The 16,709-nt window shown below is 38.9% G+C and overlaps 1 protein-coding gene across 2 annotated transcripts; it reads left to right on the top strand.

Moving 5' to 3' along the window:
* Nucleotides 1–4,600: 4,600 nt before the first annotated feature.
* Nucleotides 4,601–16,698, top strand: aimp1b (aminoacyl tRNA synthetase complex interacting multifunctional protein 1b). Of its 2 annotated transcripts, XM_080891204.1 has the most exons (7): nt 4,602–4,755; nt 10,800–10,894; nt 11,082–11,195; nt 13,606–13,791; nt 13,877–14,076; nt 14,430–14,601; nt 16,425–16,698. In XM_080891204.1, the coding sequence occupies exons 1-7, from the start codon at nt 4,724–4,726 to the stop codon at nt 16,589–16,591; spliced, it is 966 nt and encodes a 321-aa protein (XP_080747330.1). In that variant the 5' UTR covers nt 4,602–4,723; the 3' UTR covers nt 16,592–16,698. The 2 variants fall into 2 exon arrangements, with proteins under 2 accessions (XP_080747331.1, XP_080747330.1); XM_080891205.1 differs by lacking the exon at nt 11,082–11,195 and having other exon boundaries at nt 4,601–4,755.
* Nucleotides 16,699–16,709: the final 11 nt, after the last annotated feature.

Here is a 16,709-nt window from a genome sequence, read left to right as displayed (position 1 = left end):
GCCTGCATCGCGCCTGCACCGCTGACTCAACTCGAAACGGGCCGTGACTCACCTGAGATCGACTTCTCTCGCGGGACCTTCCGTCAAACGGAGAGACGGATGTACGGAAGCTCGTTTTTACCAGAAAAGTTACAAATAATAAAACTAAAAATAAACATTTACAGCTTGACAGAATCAAAGTTGTGATGATGAGAAAAAGAATGAGGCTACCAATGAAACATTTTTCATTTCCTAATTAGGTAATGAATGAAGGCAATATTTGTCTAAGTGATGTCAGCATTCCTAACACCTCAGGTATGCAGGTAAAGAAACAAAAGCCGGTCATGGCAGAAAAACAAACATTTAATTCACTGAGTCACTTTTAATCTTGAAGTCAATGATTAAACAATGTAGGCAAAAAAAAGGACTATTTATAGGTTTTATTTTTATAAGTATTAATCGTATATGAATAAATTGACATTGCTATTATTTTAATATAAATCTTTTACACTAATATGTTTTCTGCATGTATTTGGACCAAATTTATACCATAAATCAGAGATGGGGGGGTCAGACACATTTAAATCTCTGTGATATCTTAATATAAAAACGTTAAAGAAATTCTCCTTTAGATAATGAAACAAAATCTCTCACTGTGACTTTTTTTTAGCTTAAGTTTGTAAGAATTTGTAAATTACAGAAAAATTTCTGGTAGGTCACAGACACTTTCTGTTAATAAACCTTTTTATGTGTACTCATTGCAAAACCAGTCAACTGTTAGAAACAGTTGCAGAGTGTGCTTTGCAGTTGTTTAGGAATGTGTACGAATAGCCACGGGGAGGTCTTTGAAAAGCTGTAAAATATGAAATCACAGTTAAAAGCCCAAAATGTGTCTTCCTTTACACTTTCAAAAGCTTCCGGTGGGCCTGAGTGGAGTGTGGTCAAGTCTGGCATCTGGGCTTTATGTTTGACACCCTGCCTTAAGTAAATCAGTTTTAAAATATGCATTCAAAAATGAACCATTTTAAAAGTTAGAGGCATATAAATGATAAATACGTCAAAAACACATACATATAATAGGAAAAAAATGTGGATATGGACAATAAGCTAAACTTCGTAAAATTCACAAAAACAATTTGTGAACTGATTAAAGTATTTAGTCAACTCATTTTATTCAGCACATCTAAACAGCAAACACCAAAGTGATGTACAGCATGTAAATATATCAAAATCAATTCATAAAACGATAATCTACAAATTAAAGATGCAAAGATACAAATGAAGTGTTAAGTGCTATCTAATGACAAATAAAAATAAAAATAAAAAAATCAATAAAAAGACTCATTTGAAAAGAGCCATGTTTTAAACCTGCTCTTAAATACTGTTAGTGAGTGAGGTAAGTGACATATCTGAACAGCAAGACACTAAAAACTGAGAATGCTCGCTCAGTTGTACGAGTCAGTTGTATGTGTCAGTCGGGACTCTGCAATTAGTAACAACCTCACCGAGGGGTGTGAGACACTGTACTGTAAGAGATCTGATAAATATTCTGGAGCATACCCAAGCAAGCACTTACATGTGAGTAACCATATTTTAAAATAGATCTCGTACGTCACAGGATGCAAGTGTAACAACATAAAAACAGGCCAATGAAATTGTTTTTGTTATTATTATAATTATCATTGTTAGTGATTTATTATTGAAATTGTCTCATTTCTCGTTGGGTTGTAATACCAGATGGTTCCACCAGAGCGAGCTCACTGTTGACTAAAACCAAACACACTGAACTGAATCAGATCCTCTCAGTATATATACACAGTGACCACAGGGCCAGCTGTTAGAGTTAATATGTTTGTATCTGGAGGTTATTGTCATGGTCCTGAGTCTGAGGACTCAGTGTTTTGTGTTTCCTTATGCTTTTGTTCATTCCGAGTGTGTATTCTGTTGTGATTTTGCCATTTGTTAGGTTTCTGTTCTTTGCCTGCCTGCTCCCACTTCTCTGTGTTCCCTCTGTCTGTCCATGGTGTTATTGTGTCTGCTCATGAGTCTGCCTGTCAAGTTCAGTGTCCTGTCTGGTTCTCTGTGTCTGTTAGTTTCCTGTTTTATTCTGAAAGTTCATGTCTCATGTCAGTGTGTTCAGTTTTACCTCTCCCCTGTCTCGTTAGCCTAATTGCTCCCAGCTGTGTCTCCCTCCTGTGGCCCATTCCCTGATTACTCCCCTGTGTTTTCCTGTGCTCTCTGTCGCGTCGTCTGTTTAACTCCATGTCCGTCTGCATCATTCTGTGTAACCCGGTGTTCAGTCTGCATCCCTCCGCCATCTTTCTTTGTGCATTTTGTTCCTCCTCCCGTGCGTGTTTGGTTTAAGTTGAGTTCTTTAGTTTTCCCCAGTTTAGGTTTGTTTTCTCCCCGCTCTGCTCCTCCTGTTTTTGTCACCTTATCACCTCTGTAAATAAACATTCACTCGCACCCTAGCCAGTGCCTGCATTTTGGATCCTTTTCTCAATTCACCACACGACTGCTGCGCAGCCGTGACAGTACAACACGACAGAGAGCACAGGAAAACACAGGGCTTAAATACACGGGGAGTAATCAGGGAATGGGCCACAGGAGGGAGACACAGCTGGGAGCAATTAGGCTAACGAGACAGGGGAGAGGTAAAACTGAACACACTGACATGAGACATGAACTTTCAGAATAAAACAGGAAACTAACAGACACAGAGAACCAGACAGGACACTGAACTTGACAGGCAGACTCATGAGCAGACACAATAACACCATGGACAGACAGAGGGAACACAGAGAAGTGGGAGCAGGCAGGCAAAGAACAGAAACCTAACAAATGGCAAAATAACAACAGAATACACACTCGGAATGAACAAAAGCATAAGGAAACACAAAACACTGAGTCCTCAGACTCAGGACCATGACAGTTATGTTTCAGCAAATGTGAGATCATTTGCAAAAAAAAGTCAAAATTATCCTATTAATACACATTATGGACATGAATTTTGAGGCTGGTGCTTATTTTAAAGTAAAATAAAATAAAGAATATGAAATAAACCCTGATATTGATGTTTTGTCTGCAATCCAAACACGCATTTCGACTGGAAGTCCTTTAAGTAGTTATTTTGTTTTTAACCCCATCTAGTGGAGAAAAGTGGAATTACAACACTGCAACTTCTAATATCGAAATATTTTTCTCCAGCATTGCTGTAAATAAAAGTGATGGTCATCGAAATATAAAAGCACCATCAGTATTTTTAAATTATTGTAATGAATGGTTTATTGCTATTATTCAGTGTTTTAAGTTTACAGAAGTATGTATCTTCTAACCACACTGCTATTTCTGGAGAAATTGTAGTGGCATTGTTGCTAATGTCAGAGGAAAGGACATTGGCTGCCAAGATTCTGAGATGTCATCAATTAAAGGAATCTAAAGTCTAATAAGTCTAAGAAGATTATCGTTACTATGTATCTGTTGCTATGCATCTGTTACTAAGAGCAGTAGTCCCCAACCTTTTTTGTGCCACAGACTGGTTTATGTCTGACAATATTTTCACAGACTGGCCTATAAGGTGCCGCGGATAAATACAACAAAATAAAACCAGTACCAGTACCAAAAAAGAAGATCTGTGGCCCGGGGGTTGGGGACCGCTGACTAAGAGGAATTGGGGGGTGGGTGCCTATGCCTCCACTCTGAACATTACAGTCCTTGAACTGAATGACAGGTGTTTTTTCTGTTTTTCTGTTTCTTTTCTTCTTCTTCTGCTCCTCCTGCATTTGTCCTTTAGCTATTAGTTGGGTAAGGAAGATGTCCTCGAAACCAATACGCTGCTGTAGGTGCTGCTGGATTTTGGACCTCATTCATGATTTGCTTTCACTTCTTGTGATTGGGGGCTATGATGTGGGCTTCCTCGATGGAAGGTATTACTTTTTTTAAAAAGTCTTCCTTCATGTGGACTCTTCACGTTTTCTTTGGCGGAAAGCATTACACCTTCCACTGGGCTAGTCTTGATCCAATTTCCATAAATTTGTCATACGTTGCCAAACCATCAAAGTCATCGTCGCTGTGTTTGTTTTACAACTGGCGACTGGTCATTAGATCAGGGGCTACCTTCTCATTTCTTAGGTGGTCTAGAAAGGGACACCCTAAGAATTTGCTTGAAGGGAACGCTTTCGGAACACCTCCAATTTGCTAATGTCGGTTTTGAGAAAGGTCCATGTCTCAGATTAATGCAGATGGATAGATGAGGTGAATCTTGGGGGCCACACATTACTGTTCTTCTAAACATACAGATGCAAATTGACCCAGAAGGGTTCATACCCTTTTCACACATTCATACGTCGATGTATATTGTAATAACATTGTTATTGTGAATTTTTTTATTGTGAGCCACAACAACCTTGTGACAGCCATGCTTTATATTTAAATGTGTAGTTGAAATTGTGACAAAACGCACATTTTTACAATTCATAGTCTTCAAAGTCAGTGTGTCTGAGATCAACATCAGACATGAAAACACCTGAAGTATTTCAAAACTGTACAGTACTTGAGTGTAAATGTAACCTCCAGTCATTTCTTCCTCTCGGGTCTTGTGGGATTTAAATAGGGAGGTGTTTGACCTTTCACCTCCAGCTGGAGATGGAAGCTGACAGCTGACACACAGCATATCAGAGGCGAACACACACTCTCGGCGAGCTTCTGTCTGTGAGCGGCTGGCTGACCAACAACATCCTGCAGCATGGACAACACCGACAACCTGTTTCACCCCAGGTACGAACACCTGAGTGACTTTTAATCCTCCGCAAATCCTCACTTTGCTCTGTAGGCAGTTGCAAACATGGATCTGTGAGTGGAAATGTAAAGGCTGAATCTGTATAATCTATTTGTAAAGCTGCTGAGGAACTGTCATATACTAAACATGAAACTGTTCTGTATATGGCATGTTTAACATTTTTTTTGGAACTGGGAGTATAAAAAGTTTGGGCTGTTAGGGTCTTTTTAAAACCTCATCATTGTCTTGCTGTTTAATATTTAAAATTCTTCCATGGTATTCAGCTCTTTTCCCTTTAAAAGATGCAGAAATTTGTTTTCCTTTCACGTCTTTTCTTCTCCATTATTTTGTTGGATTAAATAGGAGCGTTGTCATGTGTGAGTGTGTGGTGTGCCATTCGGTGATATTTTTAGCAGCAGGCCTCGCTGCAGCTGTTGTGTCTCTCTGCATGTCAGCTGTTCAGTAGCTGCTGTATGTGTTTGGTGGTCATGAAATTGAATCTGTCGAGTCTATTTGTGTTTATGGACATTAATTGTAGTTTTCCAGTTTCAAAAAGACACTCAACGTGGTGCAAGGTGCTGTTTTCAGAGGTCCTTTCACACGTCAGTTATTTTTACGCCTATGCTGATATTGGTCAGGCCCCCCTTTTCTCACCAAAACAGATCTGAGCCATCAGAGTGTGGACACAGGATGTCTGTGGGTGTTTTTGTGTAGGTGGATCCTTAATGAAGTTTTCTTTGGTCCATTTATGGAATTATATTAATGTCAAAATGTCATATGACATTATGTCATAGCAAAAACATAATTCGAGCAAATAATTTCATTTCACGGGCGCAATTAAATTCCTCACAAGGTAGAACTCAGCAGCCATGTCAACACCGAAGCCATCGCACATGTGAAAGTGTTTGCTTTGCACATGCTGCTACAGTTTTACGCTCTTGCAGGTATCTCTGCACTTGGAGAGGAATCCTGCAGAGCCCAAAGTAAAGTGATTTTTCATTTTGATGGACACTTCAGGTTACTGATTTAAACTGAGTTACACTATGACAGCGCTGTTTTAAACAGTTTTTTTAGAATTTGAAAACTAAAGTTTGCTGAATTAATCATTAAAGGTCTGCTGAGCAGCAGTGGAAATACTGACAACTGTCACTGGATTATTTAACACTGAAGGAATATTTAAACCACAGGATTCTGAGGTGAGTTCTGAAGCCTCTGCAGTGCTGTCCCATTAATGTGTTTTACAGTATTACATAGCTCATATGATTTAAAAAATGAAAAAAACAAAACATAACAAAAAGAAAACCCATAACGAGGACCTGCAAAGGAAGTGTGCAACAGAATCTGGCAATCATATGTTTGACCAAAATACAAATATTTAAACCTGGCAACAAAAAGTTGCTCTGTCTGCAGCAAAAACATGTAACTGCACAAACATGACTGGAAGGGACTTGTTCAAAATGGGCCCTTGAATTCTGCACTTTTTAAGATGTTTCTCAGTGTTAAAATGAAGCTTGGTGATAAACCAGTACATCCACAGCTGCACAATAGAAATACAAACAGCTGTGGGTAAACTATCATACTGCACTTTCAAAATGTCAATAAATCCTCAAAACTGATGTGTAGCACATATTCCCTCTTTCATGTTGATTTTTTTATTTATTCATAAATAAAACAATTATATAAAATTCATTATGAAACCAAATCCTATGTAAAAGAATTAAATTAATATAAAATATAAACCAACTAGTCTTTTTATGGATCTGATATCCTAGTCTATTTGGATTTGTGAGTAAATAAATATAAAAATGTGTCAAACAGAAAATAAAAGTGGGTTGTTGAATATAATTGGTGAAATAAAATGATTTGCTCAGATTATGTTTTTGCTTGCATATTTATTATGACATTAATATAATTCCATATTTTTGATATAACTAAGAAGTTAAATTCAGATAGGTATTAACCTAGTAACCTTTGTGATGGTGAGAGAAAATGGCAGCAAACTCTGTGTTTGTTTAAGAGGAACCAGGCGACACGTGGAGACAGGAACCTAATAACAAAAGGCAAGCCATTTATTAAGGCAAAAGACGAAGGTACATAATAAGAGAAACCAAAACAAATAGCTAATCTAAACTAGGAAAAACTAAACTAAGAGCAAAGCAAAGGGACAGTGGAAAAAAACTAGGGACCGGGAACACAGGGGTAGACAAACAGACAACCTGACAATGAACAAAGGAAGACCAAGGACTTAAATGCACAGAAGGGCAAACACAGCTGATACAAATGAACATGACACCAAAGGGAAAGCAAAACGAAACACACTGAACGTGGACCATGAGACATTTAAAAACTGTAGGGTTTGGCTTCGTTTTCAAGTTGCAGCTTGGCTATAACTGTGACCAAATAAGCACAAGAGCAGAACTTCCCCTGATTTTAATGTAGACATTGTTACAGCACTCATTTCTTCCCTGCAGTCACAAGCACAAATGCCACCTCTCTTTCATCAGTTATCATATAATTAACCAGATTACCTCACTGGTTTACAAAGACTTTTGCTGCCGGCATGTTTCTTTTTACTTGCTTCTTTATCACTTACAATAACAGTAGCTGTTAAAGGGGATATTTGCTTTAATACTACAGAGATAAATGTGTCGGTGACATTGGAGTGTGTTTGTGTATGTAAATGCTGACCGCGCCACAGTGGAGAGCTCCGTCAGGCGTTTTTACATCGATCTTTATGCAAAAAGTCTGGCTTCTCTGAGCTATTTTTTTCTCCACAGATAATATCTGTGTAAACTTACCTGACAGCTTTTTCTGTGCTTTAATGTCTTAAATCAAAATCAAATCAATTTATTTATATAGCACTTTTCACAGGATAAAAACCACAAAGTGCTTCACAGTAATATAAAAACGGAAATACATAAAATATATCAATAATCAAACATACAGCACAAATCTAATTAAAAGCCAATCTAAATAAATGAGTCTTAGGCTGCTTTTTAAAAGAATAAATACAATCAAGGCAACATAATGATGGAGTCAGGACCAAGATTTTAAAATGAATTAGTTAAGCTGCTGACACACTCACACTGACCTCTCGCCTGTCACTCAGACTCTTTGCACCTTTCTGGCCTTTTGCTTCAGCTGAAGCTCTTTTTTGTGATATGAGTTCCCCATAAATAACATTAATGATATAGATTCGTGAACAACATGAAAATGATCTTGCAGATGTGTAGAAAATGCAGGAAGGCTTATTTTGAAATGTCTCTTGCTCTTCACTTAACAATTGCCAGATTCCTTTTAACCTCTTTTGCCTTAAACTCTAAAAGCCAAAAAACATGTTTCAGATTTTCAGCCCACTGCATATGCAAACCCTTCAAAGTTATAAAATGAAAACTAAACATGCAAATTCAAAATTTTTTACAAATCAATGTTAGAGTGAGCGGTGTACTTAAGCATCCTCTTGTGTGAGAAACCAACCCGCAGCTTCTCAAAATTGCCCAAATGTGCCGAATATTAAAGTGCACAATGTCCCAGAGCAAGGACCAAGATATCTTTATCTTTATCATTTAGACTTTTATGGCATTGAGTTGCCAAAGAAAGCAAATTAAGCGTGAAATATTCAAATCATATGAGCCTTTTTAAATTCATAGAGGATGTTTAGGTCCCATATAAACACAATTCATTTACATTTGAAAGAACAGTAAAAATAAGTTTCTCCTGAGCTCAAATTACACAAACGAGGAAGATTTCTGGATATATTTGAATAAAACTATTCATAATGCAGAGGTGGGCAGTGAGTTTGATGTCTGGCATCAAACAGGAAGTGTTGTGTGGTGACTCATTTCAGTTTTGATCCAAAAAGCCCACAAAAAACAACCTGTCTTTGATTAACTCTGACATCTCACAATGTGTGTTTATGTGCTCGCCTTAGGCAAAGACAAACCCTTCACTTCCCCTCCTGTAAGATATCATCTATATAAACATTTCATCAGCACATTGGTGACATCATCTCCTGTTTGTCAATCATTAAGTAGTTAAGCTACATGGAGGTTTACCACTCTGTACTTTGGACCCTTTTGGGTTCTCTGCACCTCACAAGAGACACTACAAGGACAGAATCTTTGGACTACCCTCCAGGAGCTTTTGTGACATCCCTAAATCTATGAATATACTGTAACAGCTTTGCTGCTATCCACTCTTCTGAGGATCTTTCCTGTTCATCTTTGTTGCATTAATGAAGGCCCACTTAAGAAAACCACATCTTTTAAACGCTCGTATAATATGTATGTGTGTGTGTCTCCTTCTGTTTCAGAGGGAGCGTGCTCTGTCTGATAGTGTAAGTTCCCGATAACCCAACTTTTGTGTTGCAGTTGGTTGTGAGAATCAGTGGTCAGGTACTGGCCTCTGTGTGGATTTCACCGTTGAAGTTTCCATCCTCTGCGATGAGCCCAGGAATGGGCTCTGTTTTGCTTCAAAATGCTAGCATCTCATTTCTTTTTCAAACAACAGGAAGCACTATATTTAAATGTCCCATTGAAGACTGTGGGACATTTATGTACTGCCAACACTGACTTTCTTATAGAATTTTCTTTCCAGAGACATTTAGTAAACAGAATTTCAGTCAAATCTGAAACTGGTAATCAGTTTAATGCCAACTCCAATCGATTCCAGTAGGTAGACAGTATATACATACAAACACAGCAGATTGACAAGGTCCTTGAAGCATTCAATCTTGTTAGATACGAGGTATAAGGCATGAATGGGATTTGAACCCATGATCTTTGGTTTACGAGACCAACGCCTTACCACTTGGCCATCATGCCATGTGCTTCTTTACAGTTCTTACCATTCATCTCCATTCCAGTCAGTTCCAAGATGAAAAATATTCACAACCTCTTGGACAGCTAACATATTGAGATTTCTCTTTACTGGAACAAAGGAGTAAATGCCCCAAACACAACAACATGGCATTAGTGAAGTCACTACGAGGTGTGGCTCGGGATTTTTCTTCCCTGTAATGTTGCCTATAATGAGTTTATTATTGTCTGCTAATCTGGTCCTAAGTAGATATAGACTTGATTTAATCCTACAATCGGAAAATTGTAGGATTAGGAGATGAAGTAAATTAGAATATATATATATATTTAAAAGAAAATACTAACAGGAAAACACACGCTGAAGGGCTGAAGGGCCAAAGTCAGCAGATGGAGCTGATTTTGGCCCTTCAGCATGAGTGTTGTGTTACCAGTCCTGTTTATCATTAAGGTGAAAACCTAGAAATTTGTATGTGTCAACCACCTCAATGTCCAAGCCATAGATGTTCACCAGTGTGATGGGTGGTGGGTTTCTCTGGAAGTCAACCACCATGTCTTTCATCTTACTGGTGTTGATGTGCAGGTTGTTCACATCTGATGACCCATATACGTTAAATCATTTCCCTCAGACAGACATCCAAATGATGGCTGTTTCATTAGAGAACTTCTGGAGGCGACAGTTAGTATTTTGTGTCTCAAGTCCAGTGGAACTGAGAGAGGACCATTCCCTGATGCGGCCCTGTGGTTCATAGCATCACCTCAGACACATAACTCACGCACTGCAATCTGTTGGTGTGGTAATCGATAGTCTATGTAGTCAGATGACGATGGACTCCAGCTTTCCAGCTTCTTACTCAGCGGTGCAGGTTGAATTGTATTGAAGGAACTCAAGAAATTGAAAAACATGACTCTCACAGTCCTTCCACTGCTTTCGAGTTAAAACCACAGGCCTGAAGTGGTTAGCCTCCCTGGGAGCCCAGTCTTTGGCACTGGAAACAACAACAATGGTAACTAAATAACAACTGGTGCATCTGGAATGTTTACAAGGACCATCAATTGATGTTCTGAAACACTTATCTAGTTAATGGTTGCAAAAGAATCTATCCCAATTGCGCATGTCTCTTTTATATAACCTGCATGACATTTCATTGTACCTGAGAAAATGAAATCCGACTACTCCTCCAGATCAGCATCAGTAATTATTTTTGTGTGTCTGTTTTGTTTGTCAGTCTGGAGGCTGCTGTCATGAAGTTGGATCCAGAGGATGGGGAGCAGATCATAGACTACTTTAAAACCCACGCTCTGCTGACCAGAGAGAAAGCTCGTAAGACAGAAGAGCAGAGTTTGTTTATTATTCAGTTATCCATCAGCCAAATGATAGAGTTAATCACCAACTCTGAAGCTATTCTAATTTTGTAAATGAAGGACTAATAATCAATTGAAGACTTAGGTATCAAGAGGTAATGAACCCACTGTGGGTGTGATAAAACCTGCTTATTCGTGTGTTTCAGTTCTGCAGGCATCTGTCAGAGAGCAAAAAAAGCTGCTGGTGGAAAATGCCAAACTCAAGAAGGACATTGAACAGCTGAAAACTCAGCTGCAGGATAAACAGAGGAGACGTGCCGGTACATACACTTTTCATACTGCCGTGCACCATAATAGATTGACATTGAAATCGTGACAGGTCAAAAATTGCAGTTTTGTCTGTGACATGTGGTGACTTTCACAGAAAAGCAAGGAAAGTGTCTCATTAAATCTACAATTAGTTAAAGTAAAATAGAGTTATTGTTTTCAAGTAGACATGTTATATCACTTGACATCAGCTGTAGCCAATGTCAAATCCAGAGCAAGCTCAACTATACAGTAAAGGCATCAATGGGGCTTGAAACCACAATCTTTGGTTTAAAAGACAAAAGATTTGTGGTCTTACTACTTGGCAGCCATGCTATGTTTACACTACTTCATTTTCATGGCCACCACTTTCTTTGGAAATGGAACCTTCCTTCCCACCTAAACTTTCCAGTTTAGGGCGGGCGTGTGTATACTATCCTAAATCCTTGGTGTGGGTTAAATAGGGCTAAGAAACAGATTTCACTCTTTGTAAGTCTAAATTAGTCGAATGTTTTTTGTATTACAAGTTTCATTGACTACTATATTTGGGTAAGAAACTGGGGTAGTGTATCATCACGGACACATCAGTCAGTAAACATTCAGTATTGTTATAAACTCTCACTAAAGGCATGAATGGGGATTGAACCCATGATCTTTGGTTTACGAGACCAACGCCTTACTACTTGGCCACTATGCCTGCTTTGGGAATGAGGAGAAAATGCATCATCTATCCAGCCACTACCCCTTCTCGGGTGCCTTGTCAGTTAAGTTTAGTACAGTTGGATTTTAATGCTTAAACTCTGTCACTAGGAGCACATGCAGAGGATTAAATCACTACCTGGACCAATACTTGTCTTCGAGTATGGTTAGATTACTTTCTGAGCCATGTTTTCTGTTATTAACTGTCAATAACACATTCATTGGTGCCTTTCCTTCCTCAAGAATTCTAACTATAAGATTACTTTCTGCAACACAGAGACAGTAGTCTCTGAACATCACCAAGTGACTTTAAACATTGGTGATGCCTAACAGAGATTTTCATTTGCAGCAAAGCTTAAAAACTATGAAACAATCAAGACAGCAACTTTGGTAACTTAAGTAATGCCTTGTGATGTGGCATATAGCATGCAACACCTCAAGGAAGCACTAAGGGCATGGATGGGGATTGAACCCATTCTACTTGGTATAAGACACCAACGCCTTACTACTTGGCTACCACACCTGGATGAAGCACAATGTTGTTTACTCCAACTTTGACCCCATTACCTGGTTGCTGCAGCAGAAATTAATATACATTAGAACAGCAAACAAACATCGTGCCTTTGAAATCACTTTTCTATGTTTTTGGATATTCTACTATTTTGCCTGAGTGGTGGAACTTCAAGTTCTTCTCCTGCTTATTCCATCTGGTTGTAGCTTTACTGCGTTTTCCATTCAGAGACAATCTTCTGCTCACCTTGGTTGCAAAGATTTTGGAAATTCTGATGTCAAAGACAAAAACTGTTTACTTTGCCGATACCAGAATGCTCCATTCAAGAAGACTAGAAAGTCACATTAGGTTGTAGAGGACATCATAGGATATATCATTACTACCAGTGAAACTTCAGCATTCATGTGACATTAACATTACAAGACGCTGAACATGGAAGACATCCTTTGTAAGAAGGCATGGATGGGGATTGAACCCATGATTTTTGGTTTACGAGACCAACGCCTTACCACTTGGCCACCATGCCACTGTTGTTGCACTCTTTTGTCATACTTAAGGGTGTTGTCAGACATGGTCCATGTTTATTGTAGACAGTTGACAGGAATTTGTCTTAGTGTGGCCACATATACAACAGATCACATCCAAAAACATAGAATAAAGCACGTCATCATGCAGAATACAAGAATACAACTAAGATATTAAGAAAATAGAAATACTGCAATATATCAGGGTACAGAATCTGTACCTGATTATTACCCAACTGAGCATTTCACTTGTTGAAGACTAAACTTTGGAAAGAAAGGTCAGAAAGGTCCTTAAACAAACAGCAACTTAAAGCTGCTGCAGTAAAGGTCTGGTAGAGCATTAAAAAGTTGGAAAAGCAACTTCTTGCAATGTCAATAATTTCAAGACTTGCCAGCAAAGGGTTTTCAAACAATAATTAGAAATGAACATTGTATTTTCACTTATTTAATTTCTCCATTTACTTCTGAGCCCCTGAAATGACGGGATTGTGTTGAAAATACTTTACTGCCTCATATTTTCATGCAGTCCTTTCGTTCAACCCTTTGAATTCAAGGTGAAAGTCTCCACTTCAGCTGCATCTGAGTGGTTTCATTTAAAATTGAATGTAGTAATATATAGAACCAATATTAGCAAAGAAAGTTGTCTTTGCATTTATTTGCTGATGAGGCACTGCCATGTCTTTCTTTCAGCTAAAAGTTTGCTCCCTACGGCTCCGCCTCCACAGACCCCTAACCTTACCTCTACTACAGCTGCCAATCAACCGTCTTCACCTGCTGGTGCAACAGGTGCTTTTCAGGTCAATCCTCTTCCTTCTTCCTCCTCCTCACATGAGCGGAGAGACAAACACAGCAGGAGGAGGAGAGGAGAGAGGAAAGGTGAGAGTAGAGTGAAAGACAAAGTCAAATAAAATGAGATAGCAAAAAATATAAATAAAATTACTGACTCTCTTTGTCTACTCAGCTCGTTCAACCTCGGACCTTCTTTCCCTGGGGATGGAGTCACAGGTTGACGTGTCACGACTTGACCTGAGGGTGGGACGAATCCTCAGCGCCCGCGTCCACCCGCTGGCCGAAGCCATGATTGTGCAGGAGGTGGACATGGGAGAAAACAGCTCCCGGACGGTGGTTAGTAAGGTGGGACAGGAAGCAAAACCTGAGGAGGTAATGTGACTTTATACTGAAAACTATCATCAACTTTGTTATTGCTTTAAATAGGCTATATACAGTATACTAAATGAAAATACAATATTAATAAAAAATATTATTGTTATTATTTTACATTTACATTTTTTGTCAGAGTACTGAAATTTTTTTCCAGTAAGTATATTGATGGCATTTTAATTTTTTAAATTAACATAGTTTTTTTTTAAAAAAATATTATTACTTAATAAAAATTATAAATGTATAATTTGCCCTTAACATATACTGCTTAGCATTTCGAGTATTTTTTACTTTTCTACTAAATAACTTCTATTTAATGCTTACAAAACAAAATAGTTTCTTTCTCTCTGTAGCTTCAGGGCTCCTTAGCTGTGTTGCTATGCAACGTCAAGGCCTGTAAGCTGAAGGGCGTGGTCTCCCAGGCCCGCCTCCTCTGCTGCTGCATCTCGGATGACTGTGTTGAACTGTTAGTCCCGCCCACAGGCTCCACCCCAGGAGACAGGGTCACTTTTCTCAACTACCCTGGTAACAATGTAGCATTAAAATATATGAACACAGTGACTGAGTTAAGCAGAGTTTTAAAAGCAGTTTATAGAAGCGATTGTAACTCAGATTAAACAGACGCAGGGCAATCGTGGCTCAAGAGTTGGCATTTCGTCTTGTAATCGGAAGGTTGCCGGTTCGAGCCCCAGCTTGGACAGTCTCGGTCTTTGTGTCCTTGGGCAAGACACTTCACCCACTGCCTACTGGTGATGCCCAGAGGGGCCGATGGCGCGATATGGCAGCTTCGCTTCTGTCAGTCTGCCCCAGGGCAGCTGTGGCTACAACTATAGCTTGCCTCCACCAGTGTGTGAATGAATAATGGAAGTGTACAGTGCTTTGAGCTTCTCGAAAAGCGCTATATAAATGCAATCCATTATTATTTATTTCTCTGCCGACAGTTTTTAAAGCTTAAACTGACTAAAGATTCTGATACCATCTTCTCAAGCATGAGTATAAAGAAGAAAATGCTGCTGAAATTGATCAATTTGTTTTTAAATTAGACTTAGTTTTTTCCATAATGTCTTTTGCGGGTAAATCAGCAGGTACTTTCGGTAAATAGTGCAGGGGTCTCAAACTCCAGTCCTCAAGGGCCATTGTCCTGCAACTTTTCCATGTGCCCCTGCTGCAACACACTTGCATGCTGAGGTGGCAGTTCAGCCATTTGATTCTAGTTACAGCAGCTCATGAGTGAATAAACATGGTGCAATAAAAGTACTTTTAGCTTTCTTACAACAAGCCTCATTTGCACATACATTCATGTAAATAAATTTTTTCTCCCTAACCCAACATTCAAACGCTGGTGGACATATGAGGGTTCAGTATAATGCTAAGAATACTTTGATATCTAGAACAGGAGCCAGGGATCTAACCACCGACCTTCTGATTAGCAAGTGACTTGCATCATATCATTTTAAAAAGTTATTGTCTAAAAATGTTAAAAATAAAGTAAACATCAATGTCCACAACTTTCTATACTTTTCTGACCCAAAGAAGCAAAGCAATAACAAGTATAACTGAAAAAATCACTGGAAGCTGCCACTCAGCAAAGAATTCAACCAATCATTCGAAAGTGGGCTTAAAGAGAAAGGAGTTAAAGTAGGTTGTGTCAGACAGAGGATCCATCCATCCATTCGCTTCCACTTATCCTTCTCAGGGTCACGGGGAGCACTGGAGCCTATCCCAGCTGTCATAGGGCGAGAGGCGGGGTACACCCTGGACAGGTTGCCAGTCTGTCGCAGGGTTAACACACAGGGACAGACAACCATTCGCACTCACATTCACTCGCACATTCACACATTCAGAAAGAGGATGCATAACCATAATAGAGATTTATAGTAATGTATCTGGAGAGCTAGAAATAATTGATTGACATGATCTTTTTTCACTTTATTCCTTATGTGAATTAAAAGAAATCAAATCATTTGACTCTTCGTGAATGACTGAAGACATAAAAGATGTACTTTAATTCATCTTGATGCAAATTTCTAAAATATGTTATAAACCAAAGAATATAGACACAGATTAAATTTTTTGGGCTCTGGTGTAACAACGACACAGATTTGCATCTTACTACTAAACATTAACAAAGTAATGATCATTTTCCGGACGGGAAGAAATCCAATCATGTCGTTGTCAGTTAAAACCTTGATAGTTAGTTGCAAGAAGCCATAGTTTGTTGTGCCTGTGAATAAAATACATTTGTTAAATTAAAAAGTAGGAGATAAAGTCCTTGTTTTGTATCTGCACCACAAAAACATTTGGGTTTTTTTCACTTTCCTTCACTGTCTTTCTCTTCCCGTGTTCAGGTGAGCCGGACAAGGAGCTGCAGTCCAAGGAGAAAGTTTGGGAGCTTCTCCAGCCGGACCTGCAGGTCGATGGCAGGGGCGTGGCCAATTACAAAGGATGTAGCTTTGAGGTGAAAGGCAAGGGGCTGTGCAGGGCCCCCTCCCTCACCAACTGCATCATCAGATAGAAGTTTGTGTAACTGTGAAAATCCTGTGCAGCACTGCGGTACATGCTTACTGTGACTAAGCACCTGTTTCTTCAGGTGTTTTGTAAATGAAGAGTTTAACAAACTTGTCACTGTGTGG

This window comes from Rhamphochromis sp. 'chilingali', assembly GCF_963969265.1.
Source record: "Rhamphochromis sp. 'chilingali' genome assembly, chromosome: 1".
Taxonomy (NCBI): domain Eukaryota; kingdom Metazoa; phylum Chordata; class Actinopteri; order Cichliformes; family Cichlidae; genus Rhamphochromis; species Rhamphochromis sp. 'chilingali'.
Note: the sequence above shows the minus strand (reverse complement) of the source record. Positions and strands in the feature narration are given on the sequence as shown.

Excerpts from the sequence above, each read along its gene's own strand:
- aimp1b (XM_080891204.1), top strand. The coding sequence starts at position 4,724 with ATGGACAACACCGACAACCTGTTTCACCCCAG. Across the intron at positions 4,756-10,799 it reads GACAACCTGTTTCACCCCAG|TCTGGAGGCTGCTGTCATGA; the intron begins GTACGAACACCT and ends TTTGTTTGTCAG. Across the intron at positions 14,602-16,424 it reads CACTTTTCTCAACTACCCTG|GTGAGCCGGACAAGGAGCTG; the intron begins GTAACAATGTAG and ends TCCCGTGTTCAG.